A 14,880-nucleotide genomic window follows, 5' to 3' on the forward strand; every position below is an offset into this window, starting at 1 on the left:
CCCGGACCGGACCGGACCGGGCAGGGCAGGGAGAGGGTCAAGCTCTGGAGCTCTTGGGGGAAACCGCAGCAGCCAGGTTCACAGAAGAACAATTCACCCAAATGGTAGCAAGTGGGTGGGTGAGCTCCTTGGCCAAAGGATGCGTGGCGGCAGGAATTTTAGGTGACATCTAAGGGTGACAGGTAAACACTTGGATAAGAGAACTCTTGGGTTTCCTAAACAAATAAGCCACGTCTGACTCGGAAAATCTCCAGCGCTGAAAATATTTCGTGATGGAGAGACTAGGTGAGCATGGCAGCACGTGTGCTTGCCTGCTCCCCGCTGCTCGCTGGGCAGCTGCTGGAGGCACGGCCGGGGCTGGCTGGGAGAGGCTGTTCTCGCTCTCCTGTCCATATGTACCCAACGGCACCCACCGTGCGAGCCGAGGTGAATGGCAGCCACACCGCCATCCTGGGTATCCCATCGGACAGGCTCGCTGGCAGCTGGCACTGAGCCTTCCGTCTGTCCCAGGCCAGCTCAGCGCGGCCACGCTGCTGCTGTGACACTTTGTGTCCGACCGGCACAGGGCTGAAAGCTCAGCCCTCCCTCCCAGCGCGGGGCCGGGCCCTGGGCTCTCACCGCGCCCCTTCCGCCCGTGCCGCTGGCGGAGCGCTCCCTGTCGTTTCCCGGAGCGGATCCCTGTCGCTGGCGGAGCGGGTCGCTGTCGTTTCCCGGAGCGGTCCCTGTCGCTGCCCGGAGCGGGTCGCTGTCGTTTCCCGGAGCGGTCCCTGTCGCTGCCCTGAGCGGATCCCTGTCGCTGCCCGGCGCGGTCCCTGTCGCTGCCCGGCTCCCCAGCAGCCGCTGGCAGCCGCCATGGCTCTGTGCTGGGCGCTGCGGCCGCCGCGCTGCCGCCTCCGGCCGCCGCCGCTCGCCCTGCCCGCGCCGCCCCGCAGCCTGCTGGCAACCACAGCGGCACCGTGGGAGCGGAGGGGAAAGGCCACGGTGAGCTGCAGCCTGCCAGAGCCTTCCTGGGAGGAGAGGTACGGCTTTTCCAAAATGAAAAGCGTTCTTTCAAAGCAGCAAGCACGTAGAGCTGTGAACGTGGCGGGTTGGGGGTTTACTTGCACCCGGTAGGAATAGAAGAGCCAGGGCTCGGCTTGTTTTCCTGGAGTCTGGCCTGGGGAGGGGATAGTGGAGAACACAAATGAACAGTTCTGAGAGGAAAGGAGCAGATAAGTTGTCATATTCGCAAGCAAAAAGTGATAGTCCATTTGATTTGCAGTCCTGGACTTCACAGTAGTTGTCACTGGGTGCTTTGGAAGTAGCTGCAAAAATCATAGGTAAGGAATAGCTGCAGCTGATCCAGCTGTGAGATGGTGTTCCCAATGAGCTCAGAGACTCAGTTATGAGTGCTTGAATCATATCAGCCTCACCTCTGCTTTGGGGGTCTTTTTAGGATATGTATGTTTGGGGATTTTTTAACCAGTTTATATGTGTTTTGTTCTTGCTTGTTCTGCTTTGGATGTGAGTAGTGGCAAGTTCTGAGGTTTATCTCTAAACTACTTCTTTGTGAGTGGCTGGGTCAGTGAGACTGAGCAGCTTGAAATTCCCTCCTGCTACACACACTGTGCATTCCACTGTGGTTCCCTGGCAGTCTGGATGTTCACAGCCTGGTGCAGAGCTCACACCAGAACAGTCCTGCCCATGAAGTAGCTGACAGGGATGTTATGCCATAGGAATGAGGACTCAAGTAGCTCTGGGCACTGCCTTGTGCTTTCCAGGTTAGCAAATGCAGTGACGCCACTGTGGAGACTTCCCTACCAAGAGCAGCTGCAGGTAAGATATGTTTACACAGACTTTTCTCCCTTGTGTTGCCCCAACTGTCCCTCCTATCTGCTTGAGCAGCAGTCCTTAGCATCTTAATGCTGCAAACTGTTCAGACCCCATTTACTGCTGCTTTAATCCTGCTGTTGTGAAGGATAGAACTGGGAGGTTCCTTGTAGTACAGGAGATGGGCATTTGCACAGTGATCCTGTCCTCTGTGGGACTGCTCTGCTTCACTGGGCTTCAGGTTAGACAAAGTGTTCCAGGCCAGCATTTGGGGACCGTAGACACAGGATTTTTCACTCTTCCTGTTTCTCCAAACAGCTGTGGTTATGAAAAGGGCAGAGTTCCTCTGGGGCTATATTTTCACTTGCAGTTTTCCCTCCTGTTGGACTCCTCAGAGGTGGGTGATGAAGAGCTGCCCACCATCGTGTGGTCCTGTGAGAGTGTTTCTGCCTTGGAACTCCTCTGCAGGTAAAGTATGAAAGCCAGAGGAAGATTTTGCAGACACTGGCATCTCGTCTTGAGGAGCTGGGCATAGATGCACAGAAACCTGGTGGGCTCTGCTGTCCTCTGCAGCCTGTAGTCCCTTCGGTGAGTGTCCCATGGGAATGCTCTTCCCTCTGAGCCACGAACAGTCTCTTACTCAACAGCTCAGAGTCTCATGGGGGGCATCATTTGCTTGCAGAGAGTGTGTCTGAGTCAGTCCTTGCTAACTTGTGCTTTGCAGTTTGTGACTGCCCAAGAGTGAAATAAGCCCAGTGCTTAGGAAATCTCTTTTTGTGCCTAAGGCCTCCCTGTTAAACCTGTCACCATTGTCACAGAGAGCCACTTCTTGTCCCCAAGGGGCAGAACTGGGGTTCTTGTGCACAAGCTGTGTTTCTGTGTTTTGCCCATTCACACACATCTTCCCGTGTTGGCAACAGAATAACCAGACTGGGATTTGGCTTTCCTCCATTGCTTTTTCTTTTAATCCAAGGCTTTGCTTTTCCTTCTTTTCTCCCTCAGCCCATCATTAACGGCTACCGAAACAAATCGACTTTCTCTGTGAACCGAGGGCCAGATGGGAACCCCAAAACTGTGGGGTTGTATGTAGGAACTGGCAGAGGTCAGTGCAGGAGAGAAAACTGCTGGCATGGGCTGTGGAAATGGGGAAAGGACTCTCCACAGTTTATCATGTCAGGTGCTACAGTGGTTTACGTGCCCTGAACCAGAGCAGTTAAATTCCTATTCGTTTCTCTACAGAAAGGAATATTGTCTGTGTGAAAGCCAATCATGTGGAGAACATACCCTCAAAACACAAACAAGTAGCTCAGGTAAATAAATAAGTCATGTCTGTCCCTTCACTGTGGAATATGGACACTGCAATAACTCTTACTTGGGAGAACACTGTAATTTTAATTATGCTGTGTTCTCAAGTCCATTTTCATGTTCTGGAAATTTTCATGCCTGATTCTGATTGATGGATAAATACTTTTATATAAATTCACATGTTGATATTACAGCCCATAAAGTGTGCCAAGTAATGAAGTTAATCAAGTGACAATGAATTCCTGCCAATCTATTAAAATGCATAAGACTTGCAAATTGAAATTATTAAAACACCTTGTCTTTCAAGAGCCTGGAAAGAGCGTTCAGCCCGTGTATTGAAATCAAACAGAAAAAGCAGAGCACAGTGGTGGGAGGGCTGCCTGTCTGGGGGGCTAAGAGCAGGGCAGTTGTCTTCGTGGTGCTAAAGGTGCCATTTCCCTTCCCCTCAGTGCTACGAGGAGTTCATCTGTCACTCCCCCCTGGACTCCTGCATCCTCTTCCATGAAGGTGGGCACTGGCGAGAGCTCGTGGTTCGTACCACCCGCTGTGGCCACACCATGGCTATCATCACCTTCCACCCCCAGCAGCTGGGCCAGGTGAGCACGTGGGGACAGGGCAAGAGGCACATCTGGCTGAGCTGAGCCTGCTGGCTATGCTGCTGGGGAGAGGGGTCCAATCAGGGTACCCAAATAGGCAGCTTTTCCTTTCTCACTCTTGCCAGGAGGCACTGGCTACTCAGAAAGCATTGCTGAAGGAGTTCTTCACATGTGGGCCTGGAGCCGTCTGTGCCTTGACTTCGCTTTATTTCCAAGAGAGGTAAGTGCCTCAACAGGGGGAATGAGTGGAAACAAAGCCACCTCCTTCTTCTACCCTTTCTGGCCAAATTCAAATTCCAGCAGTTCAGGGAGGGCTGGAAGAGAATGAGAGATGTTTGCATCCCTCTTGAAGATGTGTCTTTAAGTTGGGCCTATCTTTTATTTTTCCAGACTTATTTGAACACACTATGGGTCTACCTCTGGGAATTATGAGTCTGGGAAACTTAAAGAAAAAACTTCCAGTGACTATCCCAAAACAGTAAATCACATTAGCAGCAAAACTGGGGGACAGACTTGAAGAATGCTGCCTTCTGCTAAGTCATTTTGATACTTTTAATGAAATTTAGACTGTGCAAGTCACAGATCCCTTACAAAGAATCAAAATGCTTTAATCTTGTTGAAAGGCTCATATGAAATGTAAGTTGCTGGGGGGATGAGCCATCCTCTGCTGCCCTTGGGCACCCTGGCAATGGAAACCAGCTCCTCTCTGCTGCCTTCTCACAGCTGTATTTTGTGTGCTCTGCCAGCACCATGACACGCTGCTCCCACGAGCAGTCCCCCTACCAGCTCCTGCACGGAGCACCGCACATCTTGGAAGAGCTGCTCGGCCTGCAGTTCCGCATCTCTCCAGACGCCTTCTTCCAAGTCAACACGGCTGGAGCAGAAGTTCTGTACCAGGCAGTCAGGGAGCTCTGCCAGGCTACTGGGGACACTGTCCTCCTTGACATCTGCTGTGGAACAGGTGGGGTCCTGGGCTCCTAGAGCTTTGCATTCCAGAGCTGATCCTTGCTATGTGAAGGCGTGTTTCTTCAGCATGAATGTATGGAGTTCTTTGTTTCCCCTGTTTCCAGGCACAATTGGTCTCTCTCTGGCTCACCAAGTGTCCAAGGTTATTGGTGTCGAGGTGGTGGAGAAGGCAATAGAGGATGCTGAGTGGAATGCAGCATTCAATGGTGAGCTCAAACTTGCTGTGGCAAAAAGTTTCAAACTAAATGCTGAAAAATCAGAGTAGAAGTGAGCAGAGGGACCCTAACCAGTTACCTTCACACAGCAAAGGGTGGTTCGTGTTATACCTAACTCTTGGTGAGACTCAGTTCATGTGGTTGCTTTTTTGTTTCACAGGGATCTCAAACTGTGAGTTTCACAGTGGAAAGGCAGAGGCTGTGTTACCACAGCTCCTGGCATCGTGGGAGGATGCCCGACCGCTTGTTGCTGTTGTGAACCCTTCTCGGGCTGGCCTACGTGAGAGAAAATGCTATTTATTTTCATCTTGTAAACAGAGAGTTTTGAGCAAGTTCTGTGAGACCTGTTATACTGGCTCCACACCCTTCCCTTGCTTAGTTTCTTGTTTTAGCTGTTTCAGCAGCTAAAATCCCATAAAGTCTGCTGTTTTCAGTGCTTTCATCATGCTTTCTCTTTAGCTCTAATCCTTTTCCCATCTTCCACAGGCTCACACAATTATTTAAGTGAGAAGGGACCTCTGGATGTCTGTGGTGCAATCTCCCAAATATAGCAAGGCCAACTTCAGAGTTGTATGAGGTTGCATAGGGATATAAAGCCTAGCTGAGGTTTGCATGTGTCCAAGGGTGTATCCCCTCTCCTGAAAATGTTTTCCCTACTATATTTAATCAGGATTTTCCCTTGCTGCCATACATCTATTGCTTCTCATCCTCTTCTCATGCCCCTCTGAGAAGATTCTCACTTATCTGTAATGCCCCATGAGGTCCCTGGAGATAGTAAATGGATCTTTGCTTACCTTCTTTTCCTCAGGCTGAATAACCCAGCCCTCAAACTGTCTCAGTGGTCTCCCCTGGAGTGTATACTGGGAAGTCACACACTGGTCCTGGTGCCCAGATGCACTCTCACAAGTGTGTGTGGAAGGTTCTATATGCCTTTGCTTAATTAACATTTTTTCTCTCATCCTTCACCCCCCTGGGAAGCAGAGGGACTTCTCCCATTGCTCTGCCCTGCCTGCCAAACTGGCTGAGCTGTCAGCAGTGTGGGTCACACCCGTGGCCTCCTGAGAGACTTCATCTGAGACAGAACGTGGCAGAATATGCATCTGTATTTTTGACAGTTCTGTGGTGCTGTGCAGTCATTCCTTCTGGAGAGCTCAGGGTGGTGGAGGAAAGCAGGCTGTTTGTTTTTGCAGACTACAGGGTCGTTCGAGCCATCCGGAACTGCAGGGCCATCCGCAGGCTGCTCTACATCTCCTGCAAGCCAGAGGGTGAAGCCATGAGGAACTTCCTCGAGTGAGCACTCTCCTTTCTCTTGAGCTCAGTGACAGGCCCTGTTAAGTCCAGACAAGGCATCAGTGAGGAACAGAAAATAATTCAAACATGGCACAATGACATTGTGTATCTCTCTGAAATGAAAAGCACATCTGGATGTGAGATGCAGAGTCCATGGGGTTCACTGCAGGAAGGTTGGCCCTCTCCAAGAAAGGGAAGCTAAGAGGATTTGTCACCTGCTTAGGGGTTAATCATGTAGCTTTATCTGGTCAGCCTTTAGCTGGGGTACACCCAGGTGATAAATCTGTCTGCAGGCAGCCATAAAGGCAGTGCACAACTCAAAACTGAGTGTCTGTCAGCTGGGATGGCTTGTGAGAAAAGGAGCTTTGAACTTGCCACTGACTGTTCAGCTTCTCCCTGAGGTTTTCAGAGCTGGTTGGGGATTCAGTATTGATGGTTCCACACCTCAGCCAGTGTCAGCTGCAGATTCTGAGGAATGTTAGTCAAACACATGATACCTCCTGTGTGGGTTCCCCTTGGATTGTGTTACCAGTGGTGGGAAGGCTTCTGCTACTGGTCTAAAGGATGCTCTTTGCTTCCCACAGGCTGTGCTGCCCACCTGACCCACGGAAGAAGCTGGCACGGGAGCCATTTGCCCCCGTGATGGCTATTCCTTTTGACATGTTTCCTCACACAGTTCATTGTGAGCTGGTGCTGCTGTTCACCCGCTGACAAGGAGGCAGGAATGAGCTCTGAGAGCTTGGAAAGCAACCTCCTCCTGTCCTGAAGAGCCAATGTAGTTAGGATTTTAACTTATTTTCTGTGAAGTTGTATAAAAATAAATAATTTTGGTTTTTCTCTTACTTTGGGTTGCCTAGCAACACTGTTCTGTAAAGATCTACTTGGATTTCTGGGGTGAAAGGTTCTTTGTAGCATTTCATCACCCTTCCTTCCCCTGCAAACCTCAGGCTGCTGGTTAAAGCAGCCTGGAAAACTCTCTCCCTATGTTGAGGAATCTGTAGCTGGTGTTCGAGCTGCAAGTTGTGCCCTGGATAGTGGGAAATCGCTGGAGCCCCAGGCAAGGAGCCGTGAATGGGCGCTGACCTTGTCCCTAACAAAGGACACGGGACTTCCAGCGCTGGCTGGGTGTGGGTGGCTTCTCACCCACAGGCTCTGCACAAACCGGTGAACAATGAGAAGACACCAGAGTCTAATTTTCCACTGGTCAGAGCTGTTGTGGGAGATTTAAGTTGGAAGAGTGTGAAAGCCAGGGATTCCTACTTGGGGTCCATGCCCGGAGGAGGCACCAGCTTCAACAATGAGGTTTTTCTATAAAACGAAATAAAGAGAACAGATTTCAGCGTCTCTCTTTTCACATCTGCCTCCCCCTTCTCCACTAATGATTCCTGATGCCTAAGTATGAAGTGCCCTGTGAGAATGTCAGCTGCAATATTTTTCCTCTTCAGGATGTTCTGCAATAGCTAATTAAAATTTTTCTTCTGTTTTGTATGTCCTGTCCTGCTTACAGTGTTGTTATATTTCTCCAGCTCTTCCAGAGATGAAGCTGCTGTAATGTGGAGGGGAGTCTAAGTGAGCAGAGTTCCCTTGTGTTGTGTGTCCCAGAATATTTTGAGTCAAGGCTGATAAACTCCCAAGAAAACTAGGAGATTTTTCAGACTTTTAATTCCAGACCTCAGCTTTGAATAATAACAGCAACCAGTTCTCAAGCCATGGGGGCTCAAAAGACATGTGTTTAGGATTTAAGGATTACTACACCATAAAGGGAATGATGATGAGATTCCTGACAGGCGTAGGAAATGTCACTCTTGCACTATATTGTAGATTTTTACACACTGTTGCAGCCTCTTGTTTTCGTTTTATATCAAAGGATGCAATATTCCAGCAGTTCTGTTTTGTGTAATTATACCTTGGTTTCTCATTGTGAGATCTGAATAGATTTCTACTAGGTTTTGGTCAAAAGGAACTTTGTTGCATTAATTGCAGGGGAGACTTTAAATCAGAAAGTACCAGAAGATCATAAAACCTCTGGATAGCTGAACATACAGGATAGGTTTTATCAGCAGTGGGGGCAGGTGACACAAGTGGCCTCACCTTCCCTTTTGAGCATCAGGTTCCAGGAGAGCCACAGAGACAAAACATTTATTTTTCTTTCCTGGTGCAAATAAATGAAGCAATATGTTGTTTGGTGTGTACGAGCATCTGAATATCTGAAACTGAAAGCTCTCTCTACCTACAAGAGACCCCTGGCCACTTCTCCTCCACAGCACGTTCCTCCTGTGCCCTCTGCTAACATGTCCTCGTTTTCCCGCTAATGAATGACTGTGCTCTGCCTTTGGCTGCCATCCCACATCCCTAGGATTGACTCCGTTTCGGCTTTCTGTGGGCGATTTATGGAGCACGCAAGGAAGCAAGAGGATGAATTCCTCTCGCTCTCCCGCGCTGGCGCTGCCTGGCTGTGGCTGCAGGGCTTTAGGACCCAGGGGTTGCCGAGTGGAGGAGGCTGAATCCCCTCCCGCTGTCATCCTCCTGCCTCTGCAGCTTTATTCCTACAGCCTTCAATGGTGACGGACTCCCTCCCTCCCGGGCTGCCAGCCAGAGCCACAAGGCCTCGCTAGGAGCGGATCCCTGCGGCTCTATGGCATCTCCCAGGACCATCACCATTGTCGCCCTCTCGGTGGCCCTGGGGCTCTTCTTCGTCTTTATGGGGACGATCAAGCTGACCCCCCGGCTCAGCAGGGATGCCTACAATGAGATGGTAAGTGGGGCAGCTCGCAGGGAGGTGCTGGAGGCTCTCCCGCCTTGCAGCCGGAGCAGCGGGGGACGCGGGGGCTGGGGGACTGCCCTGGAACCCCGAGCGAGGGCCGAGCGGGAAGAAGCTGATCTGACCCATTACTTGATAGACATGGAGAGAAGCCAATAAAACGCAGTGCCCAGGATATCCTGGCAGCCCTTCTCTGGCTCCGGCTGAGCCGATGCACGGAGAAGCCTCTGGTGGATAAGGATGGCGAGGGGAGGCAGGGAGGATGGGGTGGCACAGCACACACAGCCTGCAAGAGTTGGGGACACAAGGGTCTGGAAAAGCAAGGCCTGCAGGAGTGCCAGACATGCAGCAGGCAGGGACAGCTGATCCCCGAGGGGAAACCTATCCACTGGATGGGGGTGGGAAAAGCAGATGTCAGCTCTGGCAGATGTTCATCCTCAAAATTCCATGCTTTAAAGCAAGGATAATGACACTTACTGTCCCTACCTCACCAGACTTGTGCAGGGATTAATTGATGATTGTGAAATGCTTTGAGATTCTTAGCTGGCAGAGGAAGGTATTATTAATAGTCTTCTTATTATTCTCTTTGGCCTGGGAAATGAGCCTCTCCCCCTCTTGCCTAAGAGGAGAGGGGTGAGGAGAGGATGGAGAAGTCACTGTGTGCATTTCTCACCTGGTGAACTGGTTTATGCTCCTCTCTGCTCAGGGCCAGCCCTGCTGCAGAGCTCTGCCAGCTGCAGGCAGGTGAGGGACTGGCTGCCACATTTTGCTTCCTCATCTGTGTTTATTTATTCTCCTGCTCCCCCCCACCCCCTTCCCCAGTTATTTATTGTGGTGGTTGAAAAGATTACTATAATTTTTGTGCCCTTAAAAAAATAGTGCTGGAAGTTTCCAGCACATTCTGTTCTCTCCCTTTGCTCCACCTGCCCAGCTGCTTTTCCATAGCTCTCAAATAACGTCTGAATTGCAGTGCCTAGTCTGCAGCCCAGCACAGGGATCTCACAGAGGAAAATCCCCAAGAAGTAACTCATAGGCAAGAGACACATGAGGTAAAACCCCTAGAAAACAAAGCTCTTAAGCTTCTCCTACAGAAGAAAAAAAAAAAAAAAAAAAAAAAAAAAAAAAAAAAAAAAAAAGCACATAGACTTTAGGATCATTGCAAAATGCTTGCTCTGTAGAATATATCACTTCTGTGTCCCCTTCTGCTTTATCAGGAGTCAGGCCTACAGGTAGGAATGATCTCTGGTTTTATAAAGGAGGTATTACACAGCACCATTATTCTTCATAGTCCATATTCATGTTATATATTCATGGCTCATTAGGCTCTCCTGCCTGTGCTGGGCTACATCCTGTGGTGGTCATGCAGACAGTTAGGAAAAACCTGACCTTGCTAAGCCACAAGGATGGCTTTTTGCCTCCAGCAAACAGAGAACCTGTTTGTTATCTACCTAAACCAGCAAACTTGTAGTTTTTCATTCAGCAAAAAACCACATTAGCTTGCCTATTAAAATACCTAAAATACCAGAGTACTCTAGGACATGCTTATAGTGCATTTCTTAAAAATGTTGTATTTTTCACAAGTGTTTAAAAATATTCTGCTCTGAGGTTTTAGTCACTGATGGTTTAAAATACATCCTTACAATGCAAACACTTGGAGTAAATGTGTCATGAGATCTTCAGTTATTTTGTAGCAAAAATGACAATGCTGGATATTTTTTAACCACCTGTGAAGCATCAGTTCCTCTCAGAAGGAAGCATCAAAATGCATCTATGGAGACGTGGGAAAGTTCTGTATGCCTGTAATGTAGGTTTCCAAAATTGTATGGAAGTAAATCCACAGTCTGATCAGTGCCTGTGAGAGCTGAACAATCCTGTAACTGAGATTTGGCTTCCATTTCCCTCACACTGATTGGAAAACAGAGAACACAATGGCAAGAATATCTTCAGGGATATTATCCTCAAGTATAAGTGGAAATAATTTCAGTGGCTCACACTGAATATAGGAAAAAAAAAAAAAAAGATAAAAAACCCAAATGAAACAGTAAGGCCACCAGCACCTAATGTTCAAATGCAAGAACCTGGACATGTGTAAGGACAAATGTTGTTTTTTTCCCCAAAAGAATGAAGCAGCTGTGTAAGCAGGCTGAGTCTTGCAGCTTACACTGCTTCTAAATCCAGCATAAACCAGGGAACAAATAATGTCAAATGTCAGCTTGCTTTCACCTGAGGAAAGAAAGGATCATAAAGGTATGTAAGCACAGGATAGGACTGGTGAATCTCAGCTTTGATGTTTAGTCCTACCCTAAACCTGCACTGCCCATAGCTACTGTAAGTTGTTTTGGAATATTGTAAGTTTGCTTTCGAGTAGAAAGATACTTGTATTTGGTTGCTGAGCTTTGGTTTTGCAGGGATTGAGTGTATTAGTCAATTTTAAAGCACAATGTACTCTTAGAAAGAGGTTTGTTTGTTTTAATAACAGGGTTCTGCACTACTAATTCCAGCAATCAGAACCTCAGATTTTGGGGTAAGGTACACCTGGCCTTGTTGTAGTTCCAAAGGTGGATGAGAGGTTGCAGAACTGTTTTCCAGTGAGGAGACAACAGCTCAGAAAGGGGGAATTGCAGATTGATGGTTTAATATACCCCCAAACAGAAGCTTTACAGGTTGGGGTATTGTGCCAGAGGGGTCTGTGACAATCGAAATAATTTTTAGGTCATGTTGCACATCAATCTGTTTCAATGGAAGTCACCTTTGCCTTCAGTTTCTCACATGATGTCCTTGGCTGCTTGGTTCCAGAAACGAGCATACAAAAGCTACGTGCGGGCCCTGCCCATGCTCAAGAAGATGGGAGTCAGCTCCATCCTCCTCCGCAAGAGCATCGGCGCCCTGGAAGTGGCGTGCGGCATTGTCATGACACTGGTGCCTGGTCGCCCCAAGGACGTGGCCAACTTCCTGCTCCTGCTCCTCGTGCTGGCTGTGCTCTTCTTCCACCAGCTCGTGGGGGACCCCCTCAAGCGTTACGCCCACGCCCTGGTCTTTGGCATCCTGCTCACCTGCCGCCTGCTGATCGCTCGCCAGCCCGAGGAGCTGCCGCCGGACAAGAGGATGCTGTCGGTGAACGGGGAGGAGCAGCCACTCATCCATGAAGCAGCCCCCGAGAAAGGCAAAGTGAAGGTATCCTAGTTGAGTGCACGTGAGGAAACACGGACCCTCGAGGCAGCTCTCTCCAAAATCACCCAGAAAAATTGGTTTTTATTTACCTACTTACTTCTTTTTTTTTTTTTTTTTTTTTTTTTTTTTTTTTTTTTCTGTCTAAATAAAGTTGCGCTTGGGGTCTGAGAGATACAAGGTATGTCTACACTGTAGTCTTGCTTTTGCTGCTGCCCTGTAATGTAGAAAAACACAAGCTAGCTTCCACAGGGACAGCTTGGAGGCAGTCAGCAACCCGGCTGGAGCAGTGCTGGCCTCAGCAGGAGCTGCAAAACCAGCCTGAGACCCTTCATCTGCGCGGGCACTCAGGCCACCCCGGCACTGCTGCAGCGGGAGATCGCTCCTGAGCAGCAGCCCCGAGCCCACAGCAGCACAGCTGGCCTGGGTGCTGCTGCTGCCCGGAGCAGAGGCTGGGCAGGCCATGGCCAGTGTCCCTGTGCAGCCCCACACACACATCTGCATTTCCCTTTCCATGGTCAGGGGGTAAAAGGGACCCTGTTACCAAAAAAGTGTTGGAGAGAGGGATTCCTTGGGCTTTGCTGCCTCTGTGCCCAGTCCTTTCTATGGAATGCTTATCCAGAGAAAACATGGGATGCTCTGTTTACATCTTCTTTGATTTATGTGCACAGGCTCCAAAACTGGGACAATGGCCTGATAACAGTAATTTTTTGCCTGCTTCACACCAGGCAGTGGCATCTCTTTACCCTTCTTGGCAGAGAGTAAGGGTGCCTGGAGAGGGGATGGGGAGTGGAACTGCCCAAAGGACTCCAAAGTGTCTCTCTGATGTTGGCAAGTAGCATCGTGCTCCCCAGTTCCCTGCAAGTTCCTTTTTTCCCCTCCCACAGCTACTGTGACTTTATAGATTTGCTGTCCATTTCTGGTAGATGAGGGTCTGAACAATTGCAGGTACCTCACTGCTCCTCCCACGTACAGCCTCAGTGAGCTGGATAAGTCCTGTTACCAGAGCCTGAATCCCTGTGTTGTACCTGAAATCTTAGAGTGTCATAAGGAGCATGTGTTACCTCTGAATTTTGTCTGGTTTTCTTAATGTTTGTCTGTTCTCAGTTTTTTCCTTTTTTTTTTTTTTTTTTAATTAGTCACAAAAATAAACTTTTTGAAATTTGGAGAAAAATGTCTTTACAGAAACAAATTTCTTATTTGAGAGACGTGTCTGAAAACATTTCCCTCTGGTTAAACACTCCACCTAAAATGGGCAGAATCACGTCGGGCAATTTAAGAGACAAGGTGATGCAGAGTGGAAGTCAGATAAACTCTACTTGGTTATATATTAATAACCACAGATATTTAAAAGAAACATTTGGGTATTTTACTGAAACAGTCTTAGATAAAGTTCTGCTACAGTTCAATGCAGCAGTGAGAAAAGGTAACTCCAGTAAACATTGCATCTCTATGAAAATTGATTCTGGATGTTCATACACAGTTTTCTCCTGCATTTTGCTGCTAAAACAGATACAGCCCTATATAGATGAGTGTATACATATATATATATAGGGCTGCATCTGTTTTAGCAGCAAAATATACATATATATGCTGAAAAAGCCTCCTCCCAGAACTCCAGATGGACTAAATCTTTATCAGATGTGCACCCTGAGCAAAGGAAGCAGCAGGCCACCTCTGTTAGACAATCTCAAGGTCATCCGAAATATATACACAAAATTCCCTTCACTTCCCAAAAGACGCTTTAACTACCATGCCCCAGCTGGGGTTATTAATTGTGTTTTAATTCAAAACCAAATAAAAATACCACCAAGTCAAAGCCACACCATGCTGTGCGTTCCCAGCAAACACGACTGAACTGCTGCAGCCCTTTCACCTGGGCATCCCCCCCAGGAAACCTTTGGGAACAATTGTTGTGTTTATCTTTTGTAACATTCCCCACTGAAGCTTGTAGAGATGATGATAATAAAGCATCCCATGGAGCAAAGCCTGTCTCTGTAAAAGCTTCAGACTGTTCAATGACTACTAAAAAACCCCCCCTTTTTCACATTTGCATGGATATGAACAACTGACCCGCAGCAGTAGCTGCGTGTTCTTTGTTATAGAGAGAGCAGAGACAGCTCATCTTGGAGCCCGGTAACAAGAATTCTGTATTTATCTTAGCGGGCTGACCTCTGTCACTGCCCCCCAGCATTAAACAGCTATTTTTGGACGTTTCCAGCCATCTGTGCTCGCTGGAAGTGACAAGAACAGATCCACTCCTTCTCTAAGACCTCGATGCTCATTTACTCTTCCTTTTTCTTTTTTTTCTTTAATTCTTTATTTCGATTTCTTCTCCACGCCCCTCATTTCATTCTGGTCGGCCTCAGGGTTACTGCCTCGCTTTGTATGCGCTTTTTTTTCCCCGCCTCTCTATTTTAAAACGTAACCGCAGGCTGCCATTCCCCACAGGAACGGGGAGGGACTCTCCCCTCACGGAGGGTTCCCGCCCGCCACGCAGCGCGCATGCGCAGAGCCGCCAGGCGCAGGAAGGGCGGAAGCGCCGCCGTCATTCCCGCCCACTGCCCGTGGTGGCGGCTCCGCGCACGCGCGGCTGGGCGGGTAGGAGGGCGCACGCAGGGCAGTGCGCATGTGCGGGGCGGTGGCGGCGGGGTTTGAATGCGCGGACGGTTGGAGGCAGCGGGTGGCGGCCCCGGAGGGTTAGCGGCTGTGGGAAGGTGCTCGGTGCCTAGAGCGGCAGCAGGGCTAACTGCCTTGGAATGGTCGGTGC

General features: G+C 48.9%; 2 protein-coding genes across 2 annotated transcripts; both read left to right on the top strand.

The window, feature by feature from the left end:
• The first annotated feature begins 52 nt into the window (after nucleotides 1–52).
• On the top strand, nucleotides 53–7,754 carry TRMT2B (tRNA methyltransferase 2 homolog B). Its single transcript, XM_041485255.1, has 12 exons — nucleotides 53–1,019; nucleotides 1,761–1,815; nucleotides 2,278–2,397; nucleotides 2,812–2,911; nucleotides 3,049–3,119; nucleotides 3,564–3,710; nucleotides 3,836–3,930; nucleotides 4,457–4,671; nucleotides 4,781–4,882; nucleotides 5,052–5,171; nucleotides 6,082–6,181; nucleotides 6,766–7,754. Exons 1-12 carry the CDS (start codon nucleotides 853–855, stop codon nucleotides 6,890–6,892), a joined length of 1,419 nt encoding a protein of 472 aa, XP_041341189.1. The 5' UTR covers nucleotides 53–852; the 3' UTR covers nucleotides 6,893–7,754.
• Nucleotides 7,755–8,544: 790 nt separating this feature from the next.
• Nucleotides 8,545–12,290, top strand: TMEM35A (transmembrane protein 35A). Its single transcript, XM_041485188.1, has 2 exons — nucleotides 8,545–8,936; nucleotides 11,739–12,290. The coding sequence occupies exons 1-2, from the start codon at nucleotides 8,817–8,819 to the stop codon at nucleotides 12,123–12,125; spliced, it is 507 nt and encodes a 168-aa protein (XP_041341122.1). The 5' UTR covers nucleotides 8,545–8,816; the 3' UTR covers nucleotides 12,126–12,290.
• Nucleotides 12,291–14,880: the final 2,590 nt, after the last annotated feature.

This window comes from Pyrgilauda ruficollis, unplaced genomic scaffold (assembly GCF_017590135.1).
Source record: "Pyrgilauda ruficollis isolate IOZ18807 unplaced genomic scaffold, ASM1759013v1 scaffold7, whole genome shotgun sequence".
Taxonomy (NCBI): Eukaryota; Metazoa; Chordata; class Aves; order Passeriformes; family Passeridae; genus Pyrgilauda; species Pyrgilauda ruficollis.